This window comes from Pogona vitticeps, chromosome ZW-PAR (genome assembly GCF_051106095.1).
Source record: "Pogona vitticeps strain Pit_001003342236 chromosome ZW-PAR, PviZW2.1, whole genome shotgun sequence".
Lineage (NCBI taxonomy): Eukaryota > Metazoa > Chordata > Lepidosauria > Squamata > Agamidae > Pogona > Pogona vitticeps.
Window position 1 is genome coordinate 1,948,654 of NC_135800.1, and position 13,581 is coordinate 1,962,234.

At 45.2% G+C, this 13,581-nt stretch overlaps 1 protein-coding gene and 1 long non-coding RNA gene across 3 annotated transcripts in view; one reads left to right on the top strand and one right to left on the bottom strand.

Moving 5' to 3' along the window:
* FIBCD1 (fibrinogen C domain containing 1) overlaps positions 1 to 13,581 on the bottom strand; it is a 67,395-nt gene that overhangs the window by 32,307 nt on the left and 21,507 nt on the right. Inside the window, exon 2 of the mRNA XM_072984872.2 lies at positions 6,741 to 7,217. Coding sequence (XP_072840973.2) covers positions 6,741 to 7,217 — 477 coding nt within the window. The remainder of the gene's footprint in view (positions 1 to 6,740; positions 7,218 to 13,581) is intronic.
* LOC144585138 (uncharacterized) lies at positions 401 to 11,145 on the top strand. 2 transcript variants are annotated; one of them, XR_013539649.1, is made up of 4 exons: positions 401 to 2,763; positions 3,628 to 3,774; positions 9,020 to 9,256; positions 10,967 to 11,145. It is a non-coding gene; the product is annotated as an uncharacterized LOC144585138 (long non-coding RNA). The 2 variants fall into 2 exon arrangements; XR_013539650.1 differs by lacking the exon at positions 10,967 to 11,145 and having other exon boundaries at positions 9,020 to 9,321.

Here is a 13,581-nt window from a genome sequence, read left to right on the forward strand (position 1 = left end):
AGAGAGTTACATTTAGAAATTAAAGCAGAAAATGGTTTTTCATTCATTATAGCAGAAAATACATCAAGCAGAACTACGTCGCATATTGCTTTTATGCCATGAATAACATACAAATTTAATAACAAATGATTATAATACAGCCTATTGGTTTTGTGGTGGAGCCAGAGATGCTGAGTTTGTTCCGAAGGTTGCAGACTTTGTTCTGGCCGTTGCATAAGACGGACTGAAGTCACTCCCATCCACCAATTAATTTTTGGTTAAGTTCCAGATTCTATAATTCAAATACGGTTTGTTGGTATTAATGAGGTTTATTTAATGTTGGGATTTCAGAAATTAACGAGCTGGTGCAGTAGGATCCCTGTATCCATGATCTATTACGTTATGATTGAAACCGTGGGTAATGATAAAGTCTATATACAACTTACAAGGAAGCAGGACTGGGGCCTCAAGGATCAACCGTTGATAACTGAAACTGCAGATACTGAACCCGTGGATAGAGGAGGTCATATTGTATTTTAAATGTTGTTGTTGCTGCGATAGCTTGTGGCTGGTATAAAATGAAACCAGAGCAACTGGGAGTGCCCCATAGATCCCTTGACATCAATTCCTCAGAGAAGATAAAATAATAAATAATAAATATACTCAGAAGAAACTGGGTACGTACCTCTTAGAGTGAGGCATCAGGGTGCATCTATCAGTTTCCAACCATCCCATTTGTTCCCCCCCAGCTGCATATTTTCCCCCCATCTGCACATTTTGTTTCCAAATGCATGTTAGATGTTAAAGTGTTAACACAGAGACTGGGAATCTCAAATTCTGGAAACTGGCTCCAGAGCTTTAGAAAGTCGCACACCTTTCTCTGTCATTTGTTGAGTTCCCTGGGCTTTTATGGGGTTTCTTCTCCACTCTAAAAGATCGAGATTCCTCTCCTAAACCAGTCAGAGCTTTCAGCTGAAATGCATTTGGTAGTTTGGTCCCAAAATCACATCCACCGCTGATAGGCAGCTTCTAAGAGCTTCTTTGAAATTTGAATCCAGCCCCTCCGGCTGAGAAAACGTTCCTCACACTTGACTTGACACAACTTTCCTAGCTGGTATTTGCTTTTTGCATGTCGTTTTCTATCCGATCTAATTATTCACCAGCTCCTCTTCGGCCCAACCATGTGCCTATCTAAGGATCTTCACACGTTAAAGTGATGTAGATTGTACAGCACTGCAGCTTACCCCACGATAAACCGGCTAGGCTTTAAAGGGGCCACCGGACTCAGTAAGCAGAATCCTGTTGCCTTTTGCAAATCGCATTAAAGACGATCATGCAAACGGTTCTATTTTCCCGACAGGCCATCTGTCACCCTTTCCTGCATCCGTCACTAGAACAAAATATGATGGGCCCCGTTGCAGGATGGACCGTCAGCAAAAGGGAGGAGGGGGAGTTTCCCATGACTCCAGCATTTCCTCCAATAAGATGTTGCCTTTTGTACTTTTTATTTTCATTTTTAATTGGTCTAGAATAGTTTGACTTGGCATTATTCTTGGGCAGCTTCCCACGGTGTGAAATCACTGCTCACTTTTTGTGGGGCCTTAATATTTGTGTGTTACTTTAGACATAGCAAAGGGGGGAAATGCATCAGCCGTCCTTCACCTCGCAGAATTAACCTCTAGAGAGATCTGGTTGGGGCAGGGGTGGGTGGGGAGTCAGGAGGAATCCACACGACAACTGTAGGGCCACCAACGAGAGAGTGGAACGAGATCTCTTGAACTGGCAGAAACCCAACATAGGGCAGTGAATCCCCACAGCACTTGCTGTGTAGGCAGATATTAATAATCAATAATTAACACCCAACCACAATAGAGGTTGACCCCACTGCCTGTTCTTTGCCCCTGTGGCTTGCATGAGACCGAGGCAGCTTTGAGATGTCTCTTCCTCTGTCCTGGGGGGGGGGGGTCTTTGTTCAATGTTGTTGAACAGAGCGTTTCTAGCTCCTTCTCTTGACCCCAATGCTACCATTCTAGGAGGTGAAAAGGGGCCAGAACTGAATAAGGTTCCTTGACAGGTGAAAATAATGTTGTCCCTCCTGTGGCCAAGGTTGCAGGACTCACCTTTGGCCTTCAGAGAAAATGGCCATTGTAAGTTTTAAAAGCATCTCTCCCAACCTCCCAAGGCTTGGGAGACAAAAGAGAGCAGAAACAGAGAAATTGGTCAACAACCTAAGCACAGATCAGTTGCGGGGATGGTGCCCTGAAAATATATTGTGTGGTTAGAAATGTAGAGGAACGTATTTCTTTTTCTGCTGGGAAGGAAATCGGGGTTTTTTTTTCCTCTCTCTCTCTTTCTCTTTCCTGTATTTCTGAGAGTTCATTTTGGAGTCCTGGATTGCCAACTTAGCTTTAAAAGAAAGGGTTCCTTCTTGCAGAGTCAGTGGGTAAAGAGATAAAGGAGATAACCAGTCATTAAGAGAGCCTAATCAGATAAAGTTGCTGCCCCGTTAAGTCTGATGTCTACTGACCTATTCAGCAGACGGTGCTAGGTGGGTGGGTGAATGCACTTCGGCTGATTAGCTCAATAAAATCCAGAGCCTGGAAGTAACTGGTTCAAATAAAAACAACAGCTGTGGCATGTTACTCAAGAGAGGAAGTGATTATGGGATAGCAACATCCCCCCTTTTTAAAAAAATAATCTTCTGAGGTTATGTTACTTTTTCTGTGCAGGAATGTAATGAAGAATATAAGGAGTTGCTAATCTCCTCCAACTGCAACGTTAATGGTAAGGAGTTCTCTCTCTCTGTGTCTCTCTCTGGGTTTGGAATAAGCTGCAAAATGCATTAGTTCCTTAAAATATAGCTTTCGAAACTCTTGAGTTCAACAAAGCCGGCTGATGCCAAGTCAAAAGGACAGGTCCAAGCACAAAACTGAAGTGCGCAGCATCCTAAAAGATTCACTCTGGACTTGGCCGAGACCCCAACACAAATCAAATTTATTGTAAGCACAAGCAAATTATACGGGACCCCAAGAACTGCAGATAGGAAAGAATCGGTGGGACCAGTAAGGAAGACCGAGAAGATTTTGGCACGTTCAAGCCATCCCAAAGCTTTAAAGGGGTTAATAAAAATATATAAAAAGAGTGACTCCCACCCCGTTAGAAGAAAAAATCCAACGAAGACTGAGAAGACCATGAATGGCATTGCAGGAGAGGTCTTTATGCCACTGAAGTTGCAAGTGGATTAATCTATTTGACCAATTTTAACCCGTATAAACGAATTTGCTTCTGAGAGGCAAACAATCCAGTGAATGTCCCAGCATTTCTCTGAGATGAATTTTGCACCTCAAGAATGAAAGCAAGTGTTTGATATTTACTGTAGTTCCACTTTGCTGTGGGTTAAGCAGAAGGGCCCCAACATTAATGGTTGGAGACTCTTCACGGACAGCCCCATGGGCTACAGTAGTCCAGTCATGATGTTCCAGGCTGGGTTTTTGTGGGTCCCTCACCCTGCAAGGCCTCACCTGAATATATAATATCAAAATGCTTAGCTATTGTGCATCTAAGATTATGCAAGTTTGCCCTAAACCATGGGGAAGTAATGGCTGTTCTTTTTTTCACTTCCCCCCCCCCCATTTAACCTTGCCCCAGGCACCAGTGCCGAATTTCCAGTGCCTCCTTTGATGGCTTCAATCAAAACGCAGAGAAGTTCACTGAGGTGAGCCCGTATCCCGAGGGCTTGCCAGCCTTTAGCTACCTGGCTGGCAAATTAGCTCTCAAAACTTACATGCAAAACAGGTACGGAGTTTCTTTTCTCCCTTATAGCTGCCTAACCAATCCTGATTTTTCTGCAGACCCCTTTTTATGGAAGATACAAGCTTAAAAAAAATTGCTGTGTTTTATTTATGTATTTGTGGTGAATCCGGTGATGCCAACTCTGGTCCTTAGCCAATCTCCTCTGCTCTGCATGCACGGGAGGCTCTCGGCTGCACCTCAGCCTACGACAGGTGCCCATTTCCTTTCTTTCACCAAGTGATGAACAGTGACCTCCGAAACAGTGAGAAAATGGGAAAGCCGGAATGTGGGTCAGAAAAGAAAGACGTGGACAGGGTTTCAGCATCATAAACGATAGCACCCCTTTGGTGTGTATAGCTGTCCTTCTTCCCTTTGCTAAGCTTGTCATTATAGAAAGTGAAGGTATATAGACCAGGGTGGGACAGAGTGAATGGCTGCTCAGCCATGGTGTTCGCTATTCTTGTCGCTCCCCCCTTTAGCCTAACCCTACCTCGCAAGCTGGATAAAGTTGGTGAATGGGGAGTCAGAGGAGGGCTACATTATGTTCTCATGAGGTTCCACAGTAAGAGACGTCTCGGCCAGTATACCTAATTTAGCATTAATAGTCTATAATCTAACAGAAGCTGGAACAGGAACAAGTCTGCGTAGACTGAATTTAGATTAGTTATTCTCCCTAATTGTGGCAGATTCCGTCCTGCACCCAATAATTAAATCACATGCCTTCAGGTTGATTCCAAATTAAGGTGACTTTCTCAGAGTTTTGTAGGTGTGAAGTATTCGGAAGTGGTTTACCAGTCCCCTCCTTTGGGGGTGGTATCAGGGGGTCACCTTATTATTAAATCAGCAAGGACATCTAACTCGTTGATCTTAAAATATCACAAAATTAGTTCATTAATTTGCCTGAAAAAGTGGGTCTTCAGGTGTTGGTGGAAGGATAAAAAGGAGGTGAGCCAGGCTGATCTCTCGAGGGAGAGCATCCCATAACCTGGGAGCGGCCACAGAGAAGGCCCTCTCCTGTGTCCCCATCAGCCCGCAATGGGACCAAGAGGAGGGCCTCCTCTGACAATCTTAAGTGGTGAGAAGGCTCATATGGGGAGATACGGACCTTCAGGTAGCCTGGACACAAAGGTTTTTAGCAGAGAAATTTGAATTAAAAAAAAAACTATGGGGAAAACCCCAATGGAGAGATTTGTCCGTCCAGCCAACCATCTTTAACATTTACGAGGCAGTCAGGTACAAGAGAGGTTCCCAACCTTGGCTAAACCAGGTGTTCTTGGACTACAACTCCCAGAAACCCTGGGCAGCGCAGCTAGTGGCGAGGGCTTATGGGAGCTTTAGTCCAAGAAAATTCATGGACTCAACACTGGGAATCACTGAGGTGCAACGTGAGCCATCTCTTACTGGGTGTGAGCTGTGCCGAATGAAAATAACTACTAGATATGAAAGGTGATGAAACTTCCATTTCAATCGATTTGATTTTACTGAAGAATCTACTAAAACCATATCTGGCAAATCAGCCTGGTGGATTTCCTAACCAGTTCATGGAGCTAGCTTTTGCTTTATTTTGCACCGTCTCTTCCAATACAGATGTATAGGTATGAAAATATGCATACATTTTTTCATTGGAGGGCCTCAGGGTGGGTATACGGAACTATTGAAGGATAGCTGTGTTGTGGTCCAGGTATTTGTCTGGGTAATAAGAGATCTGGAAATTTGCATTACGTGGCAAACTGAAGGACTTTCCCTTCTAACCTCTAATTTAGGTGTGGGCGTTTGAAGCCCAGCAGATCAAAGTTTTCTGCCGTTCTGTGTATATCTTGCAACAATGGACACACACACACACACACACATAGAGAGAGAGAGAGAGATATATACGGATGAAGATATATGATGGCATGCTAACTGATGGAATGTATCTCCTACGCACTTTATTTTCTCTGGCAAAAAACAACAACACATGGAGCTAGTGCAAAATATATAATATATAACTATTTGAGGTTTTTACAACCTATAAACCAGATACTCTGGGCAGATGATGGTGCCGAATGTATTAAAGGCAAGACAGTAAATATTTGCAACTCTGGCCATAAAAGATCACTTGGTGCACAATGCCATTCCGGCCCATGTTTTCTGTGATAGGTTTCAGCTTTGCTTTTAGTGGGGGTGGAGGCGGGGGGAGGCTTACAGAAAATGGAAGAGGGGAAAAGGTGAAAATAAGTTGATGAGTACCTCTCTCCCGGCTGTGTTCCAGGCTCTTAGGATTCTCAGGTCAGCCACTGTTTTTTTGTTTTATATGGGATCAGAAATTTGAATTGAACAACAGGCCAGATAAACAGGGACATTTTGTTCTGAGATGTTCCCGAAACTGGACTGGCAGGCGTACTGGGGCAGAGTTTTAAAGCATTGTGTTTTCTGACGACATCCCCCCAGCTCAACTGGTAGGGGATGCTGGGTGGTGTAGTCGAAAAAACCTGATATTCCCAACCTCTGTGCTGGGGTTGGTGGGACCAATTTCTGTCATTGATTGGTCAAGTCATTGGCTGATTTACTGAAGGAATTTCTGTCTTGACTGTCATTAAGGGTGGACTTCCCTTCCTTAAGAAAATAGATTCAGACCTGTAGACTAACAAGGACTACTGCCTAAAGGTCCAGAGAGGACTCTGGCCTCAGTCCTGCCAAGGTCATGGCAGCAGTAGGCGAAAGAGGGAGACACAGTAATTCTCCTTTCTTTCCTTCTGGGCCGTTGATCCAAAATTAGGGTGCTTCTCAAAATGGAGACGCGTTTGGGAGCTCCTGCAACACACCCCTGCCGAGACTGCAGTTCATCTTAATGAAGACCATGCATGCCTCTGTATTTTAGATTTCGTTTTGTTCCCCTGTGGGTCAACCACCGGGCTCCTTGGGCTTCTCCGACGGCTGACCTGTGGGGAGGGCGGGGAGGGCATGGAGGCCGGCCTCCGGACTCTTACCTGGATGAGGTGCCCTTGCTCATTCTGCAAGGCGCTCAGCTCCTGCCCCAGGGCCACGTGCCCTTTCTTCAAGCCGTCGCAGTCTGTTCTCAGCTGAGAGGCGTGAGCCAGCAACCGGGACACCTCGTCGGACAGGCCGACCAGCAGAGCCCTCTCCTGACCCTTGGAGGCTTTGGCCTCGGCGTCGTGGTCGGTCACCGCCCTCAGGAGGGTGGTCTGGAGGCCCTCCAGCCGGGTGAAGCCGCTGGCCTGATTCGGACAATTGCGGTCGATGAAGATGTTGATGCGGGAGCCGTCGGCTTTCTCGATGGTGACCAAGGCGTTGGATTCATCAGGGTTGGTGCTGATGAGAGGCGGGGACTCTGTCACGGGCGTGTGGTAGTGGTTCATGAAGAGGATGGCGCCGGTCACCGTCACGGCTAAGAGGATGGCCACCGACAGGAGGACGGTGCAGAGGATATAACCGCAGCTCATTCTCTAGAAGAGGACGAAGAAAGGGGGGGTGGTTAGGGCCTTTTCGGAGGGCTTCCAGAAACAGCCTCCGCTTTCTCACCCCTGTGCTTTCGTGGCAACAGTAAAATTGCAAAGAATAATGCACAGAAAGTGGCTATTAAAAGGAACGAGTTACACTCATAAGGCGTGTAACCCCCCAAAGGAGTTCATCACTGGTTTTTAAGAAGTCATTTCACTTTCCTGTTTCTCCAAAGTAACTATTTAACCATTCATTACTTTAAAAAAAAAAAGGCTGCAAGCAGAAGGTCTGTGGTTCAAAACATGTTCTTCTTACGACACACAGTTATCACTTTCACTCCCACAACCGAGCACTGGATAGCTCAGGGGTTGAGGTCTCTGTCTGCAGAGCCAGCGGTTGGGGGTTCGATTCCCCCCCCCACGGGGCCTCCTTGACAGGGGCTGGACTGGATGACCCCACAGGGTCCCTTCCCAGCTCTAGCAGTTCTAAGATTACTATAAATTATAAAACAAAGCAGCAGCATGAGCCAGCCCTTGAATCGCGTGATATTCCTCCTTCCTCACCATTTTGTGAGACCACACTCCTATAACAATGAAAATAACCACAAAACAAGTCATTTTATCTTCTCAAATGACATTTGCAATACCATATGGTCAAAGTCTCATTATTTTACTTTAAAAATAACTACACCAAGTTAATTATAAATAATTAGTTATTTGTAACTGGTTGCTTTCAAGCCCTGAATTGGTTGGAGTAACAGTTTTATAGAATAGCTATCTCAGATAATATCCTTATTTATAAACGGCAGAGGGTGTTTTTTGTTTTTTTTCTTAAGCACTGTATTATTTTGGACATTTTTGCTCATAAAAAGTGAGTGTCAGGCACTCTCTCAAGAAGCCCGCTGCTTTGGAAACGAATACAATCACTTTTCAGGCAAGGCCACACTTTGCTGCATCATTTATTTTTAAACCAAAATGCCTCTTTGTCTCAGAACGTGGGTTATGACTCATATGCAAATAGAATCCCCATAAAATAAATTCTAGGTGGTGATGTTTTGGATCAGGTGATGAAAGGTACACATTATCGCACAGGAATCCACTCTGCAAACTCAAGAAACATCTAAAAAGAAATGCGACAATCTTTAATTCCAGTAATCAAGTAGTCCTGCATCAATTTCTCTTACATGTTGTTGTTGTTGCTGATGTTTTAAAGGTTTTCCTCCCGGTGTTTGGCCTTCCTAAACCAGGGAAGATTTGGGGCTGGGGGTTGGGGATATATTTAGGAGGAAAAAAGTCTTAATATCAGAACATGCCTTATAGGGTTTTGTATTTTATTAGGTTCCCTCCCCCTCCACCATTGCTGTTTGTGGGTAATTTTATAATTCCCGTTCTTACCTTCTATGATTTCCAAACTGTTCTTTATTTTCAAGCTGCGGTTCTAATCTCAAGCTTTAGTACCCTCTGAATTGCAAAACTGAAAATAGTTAAATAAATGCCACTACATGTCCAATACGGGGCAATATTAACATGGCCATTCTGTCTTTATCTTTTTGTTTCTCAAAATGCGCTGGGTCACTACGAGCTTAGGGACCTAAATGGGGAGGGGGTGTCCCTGTGGGAAAAAGACGTATATTCAAACTATAATGTTGCCAGGCAGCAAAGTCAGAAGGTGCAACTGATAAATTGCCCATATGGGCCCCAGCTTTATGAAATAATAACGAAGGAGGGTCACGCAATAGGGGGTGTTACTCTGCTGCTAATTTTTGTTTTAAATTTAATGCCACAATAACCTGCTGCTTCTTTCCGAGGGCCGAATGGCAAGACCCCCGTTTCCAGCCGGGAGTTCCCTCCGCAGCGACTCGTGGGTCACCCAAACGCGTTGCTACCGCAGAGTTACCAAGCTTCATGACTCTTTAATGAGCCCGGCAGTCAGGAGCATTAAGCGTCTCGTTGCGGTATGAATCATGAATCTCTTCTGTTAATAAAATCCAGGAGAAAAATCGCAAGGAGAGAGAGAGAGAGAGAGACCAAGGGTGAAAGCAGAGGTAAGATATTTTTTTTTATTTTTTCAGAGCAGCGATTTTTATGTGGGAGCTTCCAAGTGTATCTGTTCCTCTTTCTGGAGTCATACTCCAGAGGAGGGGGCGGGGGAGCGAACTCATTTTGAAACTTTGCAAGAGACGGACGCTGGCTACGAATAGCCACCGAGGGGTGGTATTTTGTGATGGTGCGTCACAAGTAATATACCCTGCTTCTTCCCCACTCGCCGCCAAGGTACACATTTTCCCTAGAGTAGTTGTGCCATTTTAAACAAGCCTTTTTTTTTTAATAACAGAAAAAAGGCTCAGGGGTAAAGTGACCTTGTGCATTGCCAGAAAAATAACCGAGGAGGCAAAATTAAAAGAAAATGCACCAGACGACAAAGGCAAACAACTGCACAATGATTCCATAGGTGTGTTGGGCAACACACAACCCAGTCATTTTCCTGGCCTACCACACAAAAAGCTGCACCACCCATAGTTAGAAACAAATAATAATGTTAGAACTGCAGAACTGGAAGGGACCCTATGGGCCCTCGAGTCCAGCCCCTGCCAAGGAAGCACCGTGGGGGAATCGAACTCCCAACCTCCAGCAGTTCTGACAAATATTGTGCTGGCAAATTTAAACAAACAGCTGTCAGGCACCCTTTCCCCTTGAAAACCAAGGTTTTGCTCAATTGAAAGGCACCGCACCGGTTTTGCAGCTGAAATTTGGTGGCCTTTGGGAAGCCCATGAAGAGCAAGCCAACAGCTGGCAGAGGTTTGCTGCCAAAACAGCTGCCGTGGGGTTGCTTTCCAAGCGAAGCCCTCCTGACTGCTCCCCAATTTCAGTGCCAAGATCACTGTGGGTTCTGGCAAGGGCATAAACAGCCCCTGGACTTAGATTTAGAGATAATTAACTCGATTTAAAGTTTAGAGTAAGTTGGGGAATTGAGGTTTTGAGTTTTGTTTTGTTCTTAAACTACGAATCCCATAATTCTCTGTCCTAGGATTTTTTGTTTTTAACTTTACTTAGACACCTGTTGCATTCATTTGGGAGAAAGGCATCCATTGGAAGGCATTGAGGCTGAGTGTAAAGAGGAGGGTGTGGCCTTTATGAAAGCGCCAGGGTGCCACTGGGCAGTGTCTATGGTGGTGGAGGAGGATGGTTGGGTAGATCTCAGGGCATTCCTCTCTTGTTCTTGGTTGCTTTGTCTCTGTGTGCCAGGCAACCTGTACGTGCCCGGGTGCTAGCTGCCGAGAGTCTTTGTTGTGCTTGGTGCATAGCGCTGAACCGATATGTTTGATAGAAACTAGGACGTGCATAAATCTGATGATAAATTTTCCTCCTTATGGATTGTTGCCTGGTTTTGGAGTAGATTAATTCTCTGTTGCTTTGCCTCTGCTTTTTTTTAGCAGTTTTTAAAGAATCTTTAGAGCTTTTGCAATGCTAGGATATAAAAAAAGAACACCTCCCCCCCCCAAAAAAAGAGCTTTTCTGTGTAAAATGAAAGGACCAGAAAAAAATGCAAAACCTAAAAAAAGGGCATCTCTTTATAAGAACCCAGAATGAAAGAAATACAAAAATTCAGACATGAAACTTGAGCAATAGAGGTAAAAGTGACAGCTTAAGCAGTGCTTGATTTATTTGTTTACGAACACCCTTCGCTGAAATTACGAGAGCCAAAGAGCTTGTACTTCCAATAAGGGATACTCTGCGAGTTCTTTTTATTTCAGATCTTGTGTCCACTTTCACTTTCCTAAAAGATGCATCTACAGAGCACAAAAATTGCTGAAGTGCTGAACTTCAGGCAAACATTAAGCCGCGGGTCCCGGAGGGGAAGTAAAAAAGAAGCCACAAATCACTTTACAGAATCACTTTAAAGAAACATCCTGACTGTCACGTTATGGCTAATGATTTATTAATTTGTTTGCTGTCTTTCATCCATGGAGCTCAAGGTGGTCTATAGGGCTACCCTCTTCCCCCTTCCATTCTCTTCACAACACCACCGTGAAGGGGCAAGGGGGGGGGAGAGAGAGAGATTGTCTGTCTAGCTCAAGGTCAGCTAGAAAATGTTCTGCCTGAGAACGAATTTGAACTCGGATCTACTCACTTGAAGACCAATGCTTTAACCAGTACCCCAATCTTTCTCTCCGATTTTAAAAGAAGAGCTTAACTTTGGTTAATTGGGAAGTCTTGAACATTTATTGATGAAATGTTTTGATTTTCTCGACTACCAATTCTCCAGTTTGGGAATTATCTCTACCTCGTAGGCACCTTACAGACAGCTGAAGGTGGCTCACCCGGGAGAGAGGCTGAAACTGGAAGACTTTGAGGCTTAGCTGGGCTTAATTCCACCTCGTCTTCCTCTTCCTGCCCCACTGCTATTCGGGAGCTTTCTTTCTCCTACGAAACGATGGTTCTCTACACCCAACTCATTGGAAATAATGTGGGATAGCGGTTAGACGACTGCCCTTGAACTTCGGAGATTCAGGTTTGAGTCCCTGGAGAGCCAGAAATTCACCAGGTGGTGCTGATCCAGACGCTTTCAATCGGATCTACGTAATTCGTTAGGTTCTTCACGGCAATAATGTCGGGGTTGCTTACATGGAACTTCTCAAACTTTTATGCTGGGTCTGATTAATACTTGGGGAAAGGGGGAGGGAAATGGGAAGAGGGACTTAAGATGCATCTCCATGTTTCTGCTACCCTTTGCTGCCCTCCCTGCTTCCAGGTTTTAACACCTGAATAGGGAGGGAGGGAGAGAGGGAGGGCTTAGCGGAGCAGCCTGATGTGCTGAAGGTTATTGGACTCTGGAGACCTGTCCTGATTTTGCCCATATTGCCTGTGGCAACTTTTCCTTCCCATTATTTTTTAACGGCGTATTACCAAGATCAAGTCAGTGTCCATAGTGTGGTCTCTTCCAAAGAAAATACAGGATGCTTCTACAGAAGCCACTTCCTCTGCAAGGGTGATCTTTTCGATCACTCCCCTTTTAATAAACCAAGTTTTTGTCCTGAAACTCTACTCCGGAATAAGTGAAGTGGTGAAAAAAAATCACAGCAGTGAATGAACAAGGTGCTGCTTGCGTGCCTATTCATATACCAGTCCTGCAACTGGTGACTGGCATGTTGACTAGCCATGTGAACACTGCCTTGTCAATTCACTGCGATCCAATACTGTGATTTACATCCATTCACTTACTCAGGAATAAAATTCCAATAGGATTCTGGCCAATGTATCTAATTATGCACCTATGCATTAATATATGAATGAATGAATGAATGACATATTTTTTTACTTACCCTTGCGCTCTCCCTGCATGACTATGCCTTAACCCTCTACTATGAACTTGGCCGTGTCTGCTCTCTTTCTCTGCAGCACTTTTCCCAGAGGGAGAACACTTCTTGTTTGCCACTGGCGGCTTTCCATGTGGATGCATTTAGCTTCCTCTCCGTTATTTGCCTCCCTTTGCTTCCCATTACACCTGCAGAACGAAAGCTATGATTTTCTTCTGAACTTAAGACGCAGCTGTCAGAAAGGATGGAGGCCTTGCAGGAGAGGCGTGCACAGGACTGCTGCATATTCAGAGAGAACCAAAAAAAAAAGACAACTGCTTTTCTCTGGGAAAAGGGGGAGAGAAAGGAAGAGGGAGAATTTTGCTGCATCAGTGGCATTTCTCCTCTCTCCCGCTCCATGTGTGCCTCCCTAGATTGACATCTTCCTTCAAGCCTCCTTCATGCCTGCCCCACGGCCATTTGCATTAAGGTGACTTCTGCAATGATCCAGGACGGCACGCAGTGGAGGAGAGAGGGTGGAGGTAGCTCTGGAGCCCCTGCCCGCTCAGCTAAAGGCTGTGCCCTTGGTCCTGGGGTGGGTGCAACAGAAACAGGACAGGCCTTGACCTCCCCAAAGGGGGAAGAAAGTGTTGAGCGGGGTGTTCGGACAGCCAAGCCAGCTGGCGGAAAGGAAGCAGGCTTTCCAGAAAAGGCTGCCTTGCCATCTTCTGGGTTGATGCGTATTCAAACGCACGGTGTCAAACTCAATAACGAATGCTCCTCTGGAGTTAAATCAGTCAGCTCAGCACTTATAACAATATACATTCAGACCGCGAGCAAGAGCAGAAGGACAAAACGCAGCAGGATTCTGCGCCCGTTGCACCCCATGCGGGGTTCGCGACGGCAAATGTCACTTGGAACAAAACTGCACAAGCAAGCTGACCTTCTCGTTGCCTGAACCGACAGCTTCGCCACTGCTAAAGCCACCACACACACACCCCGCTCAGACCTCCTACGCTGCAGTGGGGTCTGCGGGATGCCGTTTTGGGTCTCTCCGTTTCCCTACCAAAATA